Source organism: Equus caballus, chromosome 10, assembly GCF_041296265.1.
Source record: "Equus caballus isolate H_3958 breed thoroughbred chromosome 10, TB-T2T, whole genome shotgun sequence".
NCBI lineage: Eukaryota > Metazoa > Chordata > Mammalia > Perissodactyla > Equidae > Equus > Equus caballus.
In genome coordinates, this window is record NC_091693.1 from 47,372,121 (window position 1) to 47,387,649 (window position 15,529).

General features: G+C 41.1%; 1 protein-coding gene across 3 annotated transcripts in view; it reads left to right on the plus strand.

The window, feature by feature from the left end:
* The first annotated feature begins 305 nt into the window (after window positions 1–305).
* ZNF292 (zinc finger protein 292) overlaps window positions 306–15,529 on the plus strand; it is a 92,187-nt gene continuing 76,963 nt past the window's right edge. Inside the window, exons 1-3 of one of the 3 annotated variants that reach the window (XM_023650772.2) lie at window positions 547–1,293; window positions 3,356–3,816; window positions 4,015–4,211. In XM_023650772.2, coding sequence (XP_023506540.2) covers window positions 4,044–4,211 — 168 coding nt within the window. In that variant the 5' untranslated portion in view covers window positions 547–1,293; window positions 3,356–3,816; window positions 4,015–4,043. Of the gene's footprint in view, window positions 3,817–4,014; window positions 4,212–15,529 lie in introns of those variants that run through there. The other 2 variants (XM_070223537.1, XM_070223539.1) reach the window with 2 other exon arrangements.

Sequence of the window (15,529 nt, forward strand, 5' to 3'; positions counted from 1 at the left end):
ACAGCACCTGCCTCACGTTTTCAACATTTCATTTGACTCCCTTAGCTGTTCCTCTCGAGGAAAATGTCTTCCTTGGAAAACTGTCATGTGTTTTTAACCAATTCCAATAGAGCTTCGACCCATGCTCCCTCTTTGTGTCTGTGGGCACAGCAGTGGTTCCCAGACTCTGGGGGACTTTCTACTGAACTGGACCCCAGACAGACTCCGGCTGCGAGATTCAGGAGGCGGCCTATCTGGGGGCCGGCCGCCCAGCCCCTTGGAAGAGAGCAGGTTGAGCCTGCGAGAACAGGCAGCAGTGCCCGCGTCGCGGCCTCCGCAGGACGGACTCGAGCATCCTCGCCCGCTCGGTTTCAGGAGGCCCGGAGCCCCGCTGCGCCCTGGAGAGCCTCCAGCGTCTCTCGGCCTGGAGGCCCGGGGCAGCCGCTGCTCCCGCGCCAGGAGCCACAGGCGCTCTGCCGGCTTGATGCGCAGCGCTGGGTGGAAAAGCGGACGCCGGGGCTGCGGCTGCTGGGCCTGGTTTTCGCTCGCGCGCAGGAGGCGGCAGCCCTGGACCGAGGGCGCGAGCACCCGCCCGGCTGCCGGGCGAGCGCTGTCGGGCCTCGGCCAAGTGGGGCTCTGCAGAGGGGCTTAGCGCAGCAGAGCGGAGCCAGCCTCAGCCCGCTTCCAGCCTTACGGACCTTCTTGGTGGCCAGGGCCCGGGGAGAGAGCCCGAGAAGGGAGGGCTCTCCGCGCCCTCCCGGCGTCGCGCTGATTCCCCGTGTGCTGGGGCCGGGGCCGGGGTCGGAGGGACCTGCTTGACCTCAGCCCTAAGCGATCCGTCATCTGCAAACGCCGCTCTCGGGGGTCCCTGGCGCCGGCCCCTGGCTCTGGTAGTAGACACAACCCAGCTCTCTTCCTGCCCCCAGGCCCTGCTGTTTCAAGAATTGTAGGGACAAAATGTGCACCAGCGTAATGCGGGCCGGGGCATCCCGGGGAAGTCGTGGAGGAGGCAGGAACGCGCCGCACGGATGCGGGCACGTCTGTCTCCTCCCCTAGGGTCTCCCCAGCTTTACTGATCGCAGGGGTGGGGTAGAGGTCTATTTCAGTCTCCCAGATTTACTCTGAAACCGAGTCTCTTGGGAGTGAAGGTCCATATGATTATATCAAGTCCATAGCAGTCACGCTGTGTCCAAAATGGGCACGGGCACTCACGGCGCAGCCACTGAATTCCCCAGAGACGCAGTCTCTCGGGCCTGGGGCTTATTCTTGTTTTCTCAATGGACCGGGCCTCCGAATTCCCCCAGGAATGTCTCAGTAAGTAGGGGTGTGTGTGTATGTGTGTGTGTGTGTGTATGTGTGTGTGTGTGTGTGTGTGTGTGTGTGTGTAATGATTCCCATGAACAACTGTCAGTTTGGTATTTAAAGAACAAATGGACTTAGTACAATAAGTCATGCGTACTTGTTGATACACCTTTTCTATGGACAAGAATACGATTTCTGAGATCTCCAAGAAGAGATCGACCTGTCGAGGAATGCATTTCCAATTCTTCTCATTTAATTAAAAACCTGCACTGCTGTAGAGATTCAGTAGACGTTCTAGTTAGCAGCTTACTCAGACTACTTTGGTGTTCTGAGTTGAATCTACATGCATTTTACATAATAGGACATGCCATATTGTATGTATTGCCATTGCAGGTCACTTTTCTACAAAATGGTAAGCTTCCTCAAGGCAGGGATAGTTTTTATTCATCTTTGATTTTCCCAAACCAAGCAGTACCTGCACATAAGTACTCAATAAATGATTGTTAAATAATAACCTCACTCATTTCTGTAGGCTCTAAATCAGAGGAATGAAGGAATGGAGAGGTAGGGCTCAAAGATACCAAATAAAGTAAAGGACTTCGTTTCCATGCAGAGGGATATTTGCAAGACAGCAATAGTGCTCAGAATCAACTTGCTCATCAAGTCTCTTTGGTTTTAGGACTATCACAGGTAGGAGATGGGAATGACCTATATTCTGAGGCTATTTATTTTTTAAATTGATGTTTGGATATATTTATCTTTGGATATATTTTCCTTCCTTTTCTCCCTTCTTTCTTTCTTTCTATAGATTAGGTGTGGTGTAAGCTATTATACTTGAAGTAAAAATGTGCCTTACTTACCTTCGATACCTTATCTGTCCTTGGATTTATGGGTACTTTTGGCTAATCTCATATTTCGCGCTCTTTATGTTTTCACTGGCATCCTAAAATAACATAAATTGGAGAAAGCTGGTTTGGATATCTAAAATACTTTACTTGTGCAAATGAGCTGTGAATATGAAAATCCATTAGCTGCCTTGTTGCTTTTTCAGCTCTCAGTGATACTTTTATATCCTGGCTCCTTAGCCTTTGAATGCACTCCCTGGCTTCTTCCATGAGCAAATATTTAACGAAGCTGTCTTGTTAATATATAATATCGCCACACATACGTTGCACTAATATTTTAGATGATACTGTTTTTCATAAGGTGTTCAGTTGTGCCCACTCACCTTATAAAATGGCACTAAAAAACATCACGACCACTGATGCATTACAGAACCTTCATTCTGGACAGCATACTATCTAGAACACTTTCTATTAATACTAGAAATCTCTTGAAGAGGAAGCAGGACACAATAGAAATTCTTTTTATTTTAAATGTACTAGAAAAATATACTTCACTTGGAATATGATAGTAAAAAGACTAGGTGCCTCATCATTGTTTCTGAATTTCTGCAGAAATTCTGCATTCAGTTGTAAGAAAGAAAAGCCTCTTGTCTAATTTTCTACTACTAACAAAATACTCATTTTATTCTGAAATTTAGGGTTAAGCACTTGAATTTTTGTAGTGCCTCTTCTGTTTTGTTCAAGTGCCAAGTATTCACTCCTTCCAGGTTGTAAACAAAACATGGTTCAGAATGCCAGCTCTCTTTGCAGCACTAGAAAAAACGCTGTTGAATTTATAATAATTCTCGATAACCCCGTTCTTTTATTTTAGCATCAATTTCCCCTCCTCCGTTGTGATTTTTAATGGAGTCCTTATTGCTGATTTTTTTTTTCTTGACCTACTTTCTTTTCAAGAGCTTTCACATATAGCGTGTTTTCAGTGATGGTGATTTCTGTAGCGTGTAGGAGAAAGAGTCTCAAATCACGGCGAAACAGATTGGTTGGCTATCACTGATTGTAGAACGTTTTCGTGGTTTAAAAATTATCTGGTTACAACGTCCACAATTTCATAGTCTGACATCTTTTAAGCTATGCTTTTCATGAGTTTGCCCCGTCCTCCAGACTGAGGATTTGAACCTCACTCTGCTTTGATCCAATTGTTATTTTTCTTTGTTGCCTCCACCCCCTAGAGATGGTGTTTCCAGGGGAGAGGCGGTCTCGGGGCTGAAGAGGAGGAGAGTCGAGCGGGACTAGATCTGGTACCTCAGGCGCTAGATCCCTCCTCCCCCGCCTGGTGAGAAGTCAGGAACAATTTTGACAGTTCATAGTTTGGCTTTGGCTCTCACGCTTGTGGTCCATGGGTGGGTTTTGCTTTCTCCCTGTTCCCCTGCCTCTGGCCTGCCTGCAGGCCGACCGCAAATGCAGCCATTGCCCCAGCCCCGCCAGCGCTCTCCCCGCTCCGTCCTTTTGGGGAACCCGGGCGGACGTCTGTAGACGACTTCGGGGACTGGGGAAAGTCACGCCGGGATCCGGACGTTCGAGAGGGCAGCCCCTCCCCAGGCTTGTCCCCGCTTGGCGGCGGCCACGTGACCGACCACAGGCCTCCGCCGGCCCGCCCCTCTCGGCCGCGGCTGCCCACTTCCCGCCCGGGGTAAGTAAGCCGCGGTTTTCCGCCCCGCCCGGACCCCGCCCTCCTCCTTTCCCCTGCCCTGCACTTCCCTCGGGCTCCCTCGCGCCACTCGGCCCGCCCCCATCCTCCCCGCCGGCCCTTTGTACGTGCTCGGCGGCGTGCGAGCGCGCCCGGCACGTGACCCCGCCGAACGTGGCATTGTGTTATCACGTGACCCAGGTGCGTACGCGACGGAGCGGGGTGTGAAGATGGCGGACGAAGAGGCCGAGCAGGAGAGGTTGAGTGGCGGCGGAGGCGGCTGCGTCGCGGAGCTGCAGCGCCTGGGCGAGCGGCTCCAGGAGCTGGAGCGCCAGCTGCGGGAGAGCCGGGGACCGGCCGTGGACGCGGCCACGGAGTACTGTCAGCAGCTGTGCCAGGTGAGGGCGCCGCGGGTCCCCTCCCCCTTTCCCCCAGCCGGAGGGGAAGAGGGCGAGCGAGCGCCTGGCGGCCGAGCGGTGGTCGGCGCCGCCTTGGCATCGTCGGCGCCGCCGCCCGGGCGGGAGCGGGGAGGCCGCGGAGGGCGCCTTTGTGTGGCTGCCGCTGTGGCGGTTGTTGTCGGCAGCTCCCGGCTGGGGGAAGGGAGTTGTGGTCTGGGCGGAAAATCCCCCCTCCACTTCCCTTCCCCGAAGTCGGGACGGCGCGGCCCCCCAGGCGGAGTAGATGCTGACGGCGAGGACGGAGCCCTCTCCGCCGCAGGGAGCGGGTGAGGGGGAATGGAGGCCAGGCCCCCTTCTTCCTCCTCCTCTTATTGTGCACCGGGATTACCGCGCCCCCCGCCTCTGCGCCCGTTTCCCACTCCGACGGGCCTCCGCCCCCAGTGGGTTGATTCCTTCGCCTCCCCCTGCTTTCATCCGTCCCGCCCCCGGCCCCGTCCTCGCTGTCTCCGGGCCTTTGTTGTTCGAGTTTCGCCTTAGGACTGAAGGGGCCTTTGTTGATGTTCTGAGGAGCAGTCCCCGCCGACCCCTTCTAGCTGGGCGAGACGTTCCGGAGTTGGGGGCGCCGAGGTTGTCCCTTCCTGCCTTGTTTGCTTGGTGCAGCACTTCGATGGTAAAGGTTGCTCTCCTCGCTGGAGAGGAGCTGCCCTTGTCTGTGTATCCTAGGGTCGAATAGACGGCCCCTTGGGGCGGCTTTTCCAGTCCAGTTCTCTTTTGCTTTCACCCTTCGAGGAGTACGATTTCCTCTGCCTTTCCTCCCCCCGTCGTCCTACCCCGTTACTTGGAGCCTTCCCTCTTTGGCCTCCTGGTGGAACGGAGAGGACTGAGCTTCCTGTGGACCTGTGCTCAGGTCAGTTTCAGACCTGTGCTTCCTTTTCTTGCACAAGGACATTGCTTTCTAGTAACTGCGTTCTAACCTGGGTTTGGCATATTAACAATCCCGTTTGCTTGATAGAAGTCGGAGAATTTGGGTCTACATTTGGACTTGATTACAAACCTTCCAGTTACGTTTGAAATTTCAAGGTGCTACTGCTGGCTGTGGTGAAGATTTGGGTTAGATTGTCTTCTTGAGGAGGAAAAAGACACAATTTATACACGTCACATTTAGAGTTACCTTGTATCAATGTAGAGAAGTTGTTTTGGAAACATTGAATTTAAGGTCGAACAATGGTGGACCATTTTAGCATTTGAGAGTAGTTTACATTTTAACTTAATGTTAGCCTCCAAGTTCTGAAATCTTTCCTTTATAAGATTAGGGATACTTGATCCCATACAAGAATTTCTCCATTGCTGTATGCACATTATTGTCACTAATTATTTGGTGGTCCTGCGTTATCTTAAAAAAAAAAAAACCGCTGTGGGATCAAGTGGTGACTTGTCTAGGAGTATACGCAATGTGAAAGATACTCAAGGTAACAGGTCTGTTGAATACCTGTGACAAATTTAGAGATTCTGTCATTCCTTTGAATGCTAGTTTTAAAGAATTGTTGAATTTGCCAGTTTCACTACCCTGGCAGTACACACACAGTCTTAATTGGTCTTTCAGATATAAAGATTTATTTTAGAAATAAAAAAATAGTTCAATAAGATACCATAAAAGGAAGTCTTTCATTTATAGGTAAAGTCAGCTTTTTAATCAGTGAAAAGTATTAAAGTCTAGCTTTGCTGAAAGACGTTTTTCAGATAACACTGTCCTTTGATGGGTTTAATGCTAATTACTGTAAATACTCTTGGCCAGCAATATTTATAAGCAGGATTAATAATTCTGGAAAAATGGAATCTCATGCAGTTTGGCTTTTTTGAGGCTGTGAAACATCATAAAGTTATCACTTTAAAAATATTTTTAATGGATGAAACAGCATTATTTTTTTATCAGTATGAAAGTAATTTCCTGTGTTAGTTTTAAGTGATTAGTCTTAGAACACGTAGATTGTTTTCAGTGACCAGTGCTACATGAAACAGTAATAAAACAAATGCTGGGTTTGTGGATTTCAAAAATAATGAAATATTTCATGCACTGAAATCCGACAATAATTTCAGTACATTTAAAAGTGATCTCCGTTATTTGAACAGGTACAGAGTGTCTCTCATGTTTGATCCCCTCTAGAATATTTTCTCTTTTTTAAAAGTAACCTATTTGTTTTAGTGATCTTGTCAAATGGGGGGTAACTTGAAACATAATTGTTTCTTTAAAATTGTATCCTAGCCACTTCCTACTTAACGTTCTGATACGTGTTGAGCAAAGGAGTGGTTAACAATTATACAATTTATTGGAGCAATCTAACAACAGTGCTAGAAATACTAGGAGCTAGAAATTGTCTTGGTTTCTAACCTCGAGATGATTATTTAACTTTTTCTATCTAAGCATTTCCTGTGAACCTGGGATATTCACATGCTTGAAGAAGGCAAAAATGAATAAACATTTCTCAGAGTTAGTGGGCCTCAGAGTTAGTATTCCATAGTGTTGATGCTTAGTGCTTGTGTAATCTTCGTTGTTGCATTTATTTTTACAAATGAATTAGTTTATATTCTGAATTTTTACATCAGCAAAGAGTGAGTCTCTGGAGAATCTAGTGAAACCTACAAAAAAAGAAGTTGCTTAGTCGTCCTAGTTTATAGATTTTCTTTCTTTTTGAATGAGATAGGATAGTAACAGATTTCTTGAGTTCTGAGAAATAAAATAGAAATGAAAGACAGTAGGTTTTTCTTATTGTAAACAGTATTGTTTTGTTTCCTGGAAGCATGCCCCACTTTAACTTATTTGTGTGAACATTTGCTTACAGCTTAAGTGGGAGGAGGGGAAGGTGGTAGAGGATGGGCATATGGGAGTGCCTGTCAAAAATCTTAATTTCCTTACGTCTTTACAAGCTAGCTTTAATCTGGATAATGTAGTCAGTTTACTAATTTTCTTAAAATCAATTTAGAATAAGAAAATAGGATTACCAGAAATAATTTCTTGTGTTTGTTTCAAGATCATTACCATATATAAAAAATTGATTATAATTGGAACTTTTTGGACTGTTTATTGTATTAGACTGGGCCAGTATTCACTCACTCATTCAGCATTGTTATTGAATACCTACACTATGGGCCAGGTGACCATGACCATGGTCCCTGGCTTCAGGGAGCTTACAGTCTCTGGAGGAAGGTAGACAAATAATAGTAGTAAACTGTGGTTTGTGTCTTTTATTTCTGAAGTGAGTGCGGTACAATGGAAGTTATTTATTTGGGAATTTAAACAGAAGTATTCCAACAGAAGAAATGTTCCAAAAGGATTTTAAAATATTCATTCATTTAAAACATTAAGCCACTGTAGTAGTTGGAGAATGATTTGTTGGGGCATGATGTTTGTTGACAGCATTATATGTTGGGCTGGATGACTGGCTGAGTTGGGACTGTTAATGGTCACTTATCTTCTGGTGGCCAGTAATTGTTTATAAAAGTTGGGTTGTAGTTTTCGAAATATGTGTGTATATCGTACATATACACACTTGCTTCATACTCTAGTTCATATAAGCCGTACTTCTTAACTGGGCATAGTACTTTCTCCCCCTGCATTTCTCTCTTTGAGGGTATTTGGAAATATGTAGGGTTTGTTGTTTGGTCATTGCAATGACTGAGGATGTGATACCGGCATTTAGTGTCCATAGGCCATCTATGCTAAATTTTCTGAAGTGATCCGGACAGTCCTTACCCCCATTGTTATTTATCCCTCTGCCTAAAGACGCACAGTGCCCTTTTGAGAAGCACTGAACAGAATGAAAAAGAATATATTGTTTTTTTTAGTGATTATGTTCTTTTCATGTTAAGATAATAGTATTTTAAGAAATGTAGTTAATTTGGAACAGGTCCAGGTAAATGCTCTTCAACCATATTTACATTCACACTGAGCTTGAGAGGTCAAAAAAAATTCTACTTCCTTAGCAGATACTACAAGCAATTCCTAAAACAATTCACTTTTACTAGGTTAAAGAGGGTAGCAAATCCACCATACTTAATTGTCCTGATTAAAGCAGAGATTTGACCTTCTGATGTAATTGAAATTCTGTACTTTTAAGAAAGCATTTAATGCAGGGATTAGGTTTAGATGTTAGCAGGGGTTATAAGATACAGGAGACTCTAGTTGGATATAAACTAATAAGGTAAGCTTTTAAATATCACTTCAGGATGACAGTTGAAGAGATGTCAAAAGACACTATCATTAACAAATTTGCTTTATTTTTTATTCTCTATTTTTTAAATAGAAAATGTAGTACATTGAAATGGTTTTAAAGAATTCTAACACTGAGAAAGGACGTATAATGAAAACTTGATCTTTTTCCTACCCTGACCTCCACTCACCTCCCACAAAGTTCCCTAATAGTTTTTTATGCATCTTTCCAAAAATACTGTTTGCTCTTTTTTTTTTTTTTAAAGTTAAAGGTGAGGACATGTTCTACACTGCATCTTGCTTTTTACACGAAAAAATGAATCTTTAAGATAATTCCATAGCTACCAATGCAAATCTATGGCTTTCTGTTTTAAACTGTATAATAATTCCAGTCTCTGGCTGTCTAATCACTTAATTATTCATGGCCATTTAGGCGAATAAGTTAATCTTATATATAGTAATTTCTATAAAGAGTTCAAAGTAGGTAGTAAGCACTTTCAGGCTGGGTTATCAGACAAAGCTTTACGGAAGAGGTAGGATTTGAGCTAGACATCAGTACTTTTACTAACTATTGTTAGTGCCTGATTGGTATAAGAAACAAAAATCAAATTAAAACTGTTAGGAAAGCTGCTGAGTGTTTAAATTATGTAGTTATAATATTTCTTTGTATATTTTTGTTTCATGTATTTGGTACAGATTGATTTCTTTTGTTTATCTGCATGTTTTGCTTAGCTTTAATTATAGTGGCAAGAATTTTGAAAATGCTTAAACATTTTCCTTAAAAATACTGGACCCTTTTTTAATTATTAGAGGATATCTTAAGTTAATTTGTAGGACACTTCAAATCAGAAGAAAAGATTGCTTGCTTGTTAATTAGTGATAATTACTTTAGGTATTGAGGGAGTAATAAGTCATTTAAACTTTAAAAGTTTAGGTAATGCTCAAGGGAAGTAATTTTTTAAATGTTCATAATTAGTATGATTGCTTGCTGGAGATACTAAATTCCACTTTCCAGAATAAGCTTATACCAATTTAAGCAGAAAAAACTTTACCAAATTTTGCTTGCTTCCTTCTTGGCACTTCTTGGTCTTAAATTAGAATGGGGCAAGAGAAGGTGTATTCTGCAGTTGCCCTTCATAATACTTTATATGACTCACCTGCAAAACCAAGGATTTTTGAAAAATATGTGTTGTTCACTATATGAAACTGCTGCTGTACTTATTTTCCTTGAGATTCTGTCAGAGTTGAGAAATGACCTTATTTTTCCCAACTCCCTCACATAGATCCAGTTCATAAAATTAACTAATCAATATGTGAGTAGCCTCATTTATAAAATGGAAAGTTTGCTTTTCATTAATGTGTTTGTCACATACCTCATGTAACTTTTAATTATGTATTGCCTTCCACGAGGGCCTCTTGATTCATCATTCCTCTTTTGGCATTGAGAGTTGCACAGTGCACCTCAGAAGAAAAATGTTACCTTTTTCCCCCTTTACCTTATAAAATTTAATGATCTCTAAGTATATATATTTAGCCAAGATGACTTGTTAAAATTCAATTATGTATATCTTAATTTATTTTAATCAGATATTTAAATTCTTGTGTGAGAGCACTAGGGGGCTATGGAGAATTATGGAATGGATCTCTGCCTTCAAAGAGCTTACAAAATCTGGTTCATATATTAGTAGTGAAGCAGCAATATTTGATAGTAAAGTAATGTAGTGATAAATACAATAAGTGGAGTGTAAACTAAGAGAACTAGAGCATTTTGAAATTATTTAATTTAGCTAACAATTGAGCAAGAAAGGAAAGCACTATTTACATTGGATCTTGAGTGAAATTGGTTAATCAAAGAGAAGTGGGAAGGGTGGGAATAAATGCTCAGAGGAATGGAACAGCTATTCAAACTGGCATCTTGGAGAAAAGTGTCATGAGTTGGGATGAAAAATAGAATAGAAAAAGTAGATAGAACCAGACTAAGGGTTTAGGATCCAAACCAAGGAATTTTAATTAATTTTGTAAGTGTAGATAGTATATGGTTACACTGACTAAAGACTCACCCTTCCAAGTTTGGGGCATTGAATAAAATTAAGTTTAAAATGTTACACCCTTTGGTTTTGCTTGATGTATCCTGTATCAGTTATTGCTGTGTAACAAAACTACCCCCAAACTTTGTGGCTTTAAAAGAACGGCCATTTTTATTACTGTTCTCAAGTCTGTGGGTCTCTTGGATGGTTCCAGTAGTTGTCTGGTGCTGAATGGTCCCAGATACTCTCACTCATATGTTTTGTGGTTGTCAGGTGGGTTGGTTGAGGGGCTCAGTTAGGTTGGCTCATCTCTGCTCCACTCTTATCCTCTAATAAGGTGGCCTGGATTTTTTTACATGGCAGCAGGAGAGCAAGTCCTGTTGCACAGCTGCTTTTCAAAGTTCCATTTGTGTCACGTTCACCAGTGTCCTGTTGGCTACAGCAAGTAGTCAAACTCAGCCTCTTCGTGGGTACAGGGAGATGTGGTTCTTTAGGGACCGTTTCTGTAGCATTCTACCACATATCCCATTTCTCTTTATTCTCCACTGCAATTCCAGGCACTTTTGTAGGTCAAATTTGTTTGTCCTCTCTATAGCCTTGCCTCTCTGCTTTCTTTTTTGTCACTCTTATTCTGTAATCAAAGGACATCTGAGTGCCCGTTTTCTCGTAGCTTGGCAAAAGGTATTTCCATTCCTGCATTCGAATCTCAGTCTCTAAATGGAAGAAGGGCATCCCACTCCATGACTGTAACTTTGGAAAATCTGTAGAACAACCTCTTTATTTACTGTGGTCTTTTATATGAATATTAAACCTGGTGTGAATTTGATGTTTTGTGCTGTCTCTATCTTATACAGTCTAATAATAGCATCCTAGTTCTTGTCCTAATCTTTATAGCCTTCTTTTTTCTTAACTGATGAACTTGCTTTTAACCTTGCTTTCAATTTGTAAAATTCCCCAGCGTCCAGCTTTTATCCTTCTACCTCAGTGGAGGTCCAATACTTGTAACAGTGTACCTCAAATTTGAGTTAGCAGAAATCCAGGAGAATGAGTTTATAGATCTTTGAGTTATGAGTTTTTGACCTTAGCTCATAGTAAGATGCAACTTTTTTACTTCACTACTTAGTTGTCACACTGAAACAAAATTATCGCAAAACAATACTTATGCTTATTGTGTGATGCATTCTATTTTCATTTATTATTATTATTATTATTATTTATATTTATTTATTTTTTTCGGAGGTAGATTAGACCTGAGCTAACTGCTGCCAATCTGCCTCTTTCTGCCGTAGAAGACTGGCCCTGAGCTCACATCCATGCCCATCTTCCTCTACTTTATATGTGGGATGCCTACCACAGCATGGCTTTTGCCAAGTGGTGCCATGTCCGCATCGGGATCCGAACTGGCAAACCCCGGGCCGTGGAGAAGCGGAATGTGTGAACTTAACCGCTGCGCCACCGGGCCAGCCCCTTTTTATTATTTTTAAAAGCTCCTCTTGATGTTATGGTCCACTAATAAGTCATATACAACAGTTGGAAAAACACTACTTTTAAGGGATCACTGGGCTCAATTTAGTAGTAAGCACAAAGGCAGACAGTCCTGAGTTATAAGGTGGTGTTCTAGTCTAGTTGATTCAGAATATCCTTACATTTTATTTAGGAGGAGCATCAGAATTAAAATACAGTTTTAAATTTTTTACAGTGAATGCTAGAAACTCAGGATTATGTCCAGCAAACCCAATTTGAGAAATACTGGTGCATAGGATAAAATCCAAGTTTAATCTTGGGCCCAGTGCTCTTCTGCTCTATTGTTTACCTTTTTTCATCCTTTCACTGTTCACCAGGAATTTTCTGCTTCATCTAAATTGGTCTGTTTATTCCTCACAAGTGCACCTGTTCATTTTACTACGTTTGTGACTTTGCTTAGAGGAGCCCTGTTCTGTAGTGGAAAGCCAAATGGCTTTAAGTTCAATTCTGAGCTCCCCTAAATTTGGACAATATAATGTAGCTCATGCTTTCTTGGTCTGAAAAAATAAGGCTGGGGTGAGGGTGAAGCTTGGAGTTAGAGGCTAGATCAGGCAGATTGAAGAGGAAGAGAATTAATGTTCAAAACAGGCGCTGTTAGATGCTTTATAACAATGACTGGTTTAATGTGAAGACCTGTGAGATCATAGGATTAAAAACCATTTAGTCTGTTTAAGTGTCTCAGTTTATCCAAATTGCCTCCTAGGACCTCATCATCACTATATAATACTTGTTCAGTATAACACTGAATCATCAGAAAATGTTAAGTTTTATTAGGCATTTGTTTAGGAAGACTGAGATATATGGTTAAATGGCTAAAATGAAGCAGTTCTTTAAAAAATGAAATTCAAATATCTGGATAACGTATTTATGTGGAACTTTTGACATCCTTATTGATGCCTGACATAGATGATTTTATGTATTAGCTTCATGACTACTAGATACAGGTTTTATATTTAGAAAGAGGCAATCTAAATTTAAAAGTAGTAATTAATAATTGACTTGATCCTCATTCCAATCAGTTTTCTAGGGGTGTTAGAAAGCTATCATATGAAATATTTAAATTAGGTCCTGTAGTTGATTTACCAAAGTTAATTGAAGCAGATATTTGCGATTTTTGAGAGAAAATTATTTCCAGTAAATAGGGATGATTTTGCTACTTCTTTTAGATGAGCCATTATCAAAAACAGGCATTTACAATTTTCATTTACTCAAATAGCTTACGTTTTTGTATTTTGTGTATAAACATGTACACATTCTTGATCTGTCCCTAAGTTTTGCAAATATGATCAATCTCAGGCAACATAAAAAACTTGGAACATCATTATCCATTTAACTCAGAATCATTTACCTTTTTGTCAATTTATATTCTGAAAAATACAAATTATTTTTAATTTTTGAAGAAAACTTTCACAGGATTACATGATTTCAAAAGAAATATGTATTTATAAAGCTTAATAAAATACCTATTAAAATTGATACTTAAGTAGTTTGAATCTGGTGACTTACTGTGACTTACCCAATCCATATTTGTATAACTTTATTTTAAATTTCTATTAGGGAAATTGCCTAAAAGGGGATACTGCACATAACATAACAAACATTGATAAAATTTATGTCCTCAAATTGATCATGAAGTTCATCATGATGAAGATATTTTATAGAAAACATTTCTGAATGCTTGTGTGATAACTACTGCTTATGTAGTAATTAAGAATGAACCCAGGCCTGGCCCCATGGCCAAGTGGTTAAGTTCACATGGTCCGCTTTGGTGGCCCAAAGTTTCACTGGTTTGCATCCTGGGCGTAGACCTAGCGTCGCTCATCAAGCCATGCTGAGGTGGTGTCCCACATAGCACAACTAGAAGGACTTACAACTAGAATAAACAACTATGTACTGGGGGGTTTTGGGGAGAAGGAAAAAGAAAAAAAGAGGAAGATTGGCAATAGATGTTAGCTCAGGGCCAACCTTTAAAAAAAAAAAAGACGTAATCCTAGCATGTAAAACTGAGTATGTTGGTGAGAAATGAGTGGGACTTAGTATATTTAATATTATGACCTATTTGTAAACTATTTCTGAAAAGGTGACCTGATGTTGCAAGTGCAGCCTAAAGAGAAATTATTTTTAACATCAAAAGACCTTTGAGGATTTACGGATCTTGAATGAAAACATTTGTGGTGTTTGATCCACTCACCCCCCCCCCCCCCAAAGAATCTTCTTTTAAAGACACTCTAGATTCTGTCTTTCATATATACTTTGCTTGACAGCCCATTAGATTCTATGAATTAAAGTCTTGGGATTCTAAGGACACTGGTTTTAATTTCCACAACATTGTTTATTGTGACCCTTGGCATGCCACTTAGAACTTTTTTTTTGTTTCTTTATGCTTGAAATGGAGATGATACAGATCTTTGTTGTTGTTATAAGAATCGATCAAACGCATAACTATTTTAAATGATCTTTGCAATATAAAGTAACATTTTCATTTGTACTTAAAGACTACTTTGGAAACATCTTTGATGTTTTATGTGTATTATAACCTGGCGTAATTTTAGAACATTAATAATGCTATCATTTTCAAGTTACTTATTATCATCACTTCGAAAAATAACTTTAGATTACTGATTTACCAGCTTGTTTGAAGCATACATTTTAGAGAAGGCAGGATTAGATTTTTGCAGCGATTTGTAAAAGATCCTTTTGTTTTGGGGGGGGGGGGGTGTTGTGCAGATTATTTGATGTGTGTGAATGTGCCAGGAGAAGATTACTGGCTTTACAGCTGAAACCCTTCCTTTGTCAAAATTTTCAACCTGGGATTTGAGAGCCTGGGGATGAGAGAAGGTTGTATTACATAGTAACTAAAAGTACAGATTCTGAACTGTGATTTGAATTCCAACTCCATTGCTTGCTGTGGGACTTCTGCCTTGCTTTTGCGTCTGTGTCCTCATCTGTAGACTGGAGGTGGTAATATCTGCCTTAAAGCTGTCATGATTAAGGCATAATGCTTGCCGAGCACTTTGCTTATTATGATTCTGGAAGTACACAGTAAATGTTAGCTATTAATACATTTAAGAGGACTAAATCTGAAATTTTTCCTCATAAAAGAACAATAGTGTTTACATAGTAAAAATGCTCTTGAGTTTCTTGTCATCTAGATAGTGGTTTTCAAACTTAAAAGAAAAATTAGAGGAGCTCCCTTTTTCGCCCAAAGTCTTGCTTGGTGTCTTGATGTCTACAACAGTGAAGTTGCTTTTGCAGAATAGTTGGGCAAGTCTAATCTAGAATATAACAGTACCATTGCCAGAGGGGGTAAAGGCAGTTCAAGCGTAGTTCTCTTCTGGCATTATTTTCTTCTTAAACAGGTGTTTTTCTTCATTCTACTGCTTCCTTCTGTGTAGTCTCCCCAAAATAATGAGTATTCTTGTCTTAGAGACATAACGAAGCCATCACTGAAGACTTTAACATATTTTATTTAATTTTTAAAGACTTTTAATTGTGCTGCTTATTCTTGTCTTATATACTAAAGGACATTAAATAAACTCATTTTTTGGCACTATGATTTA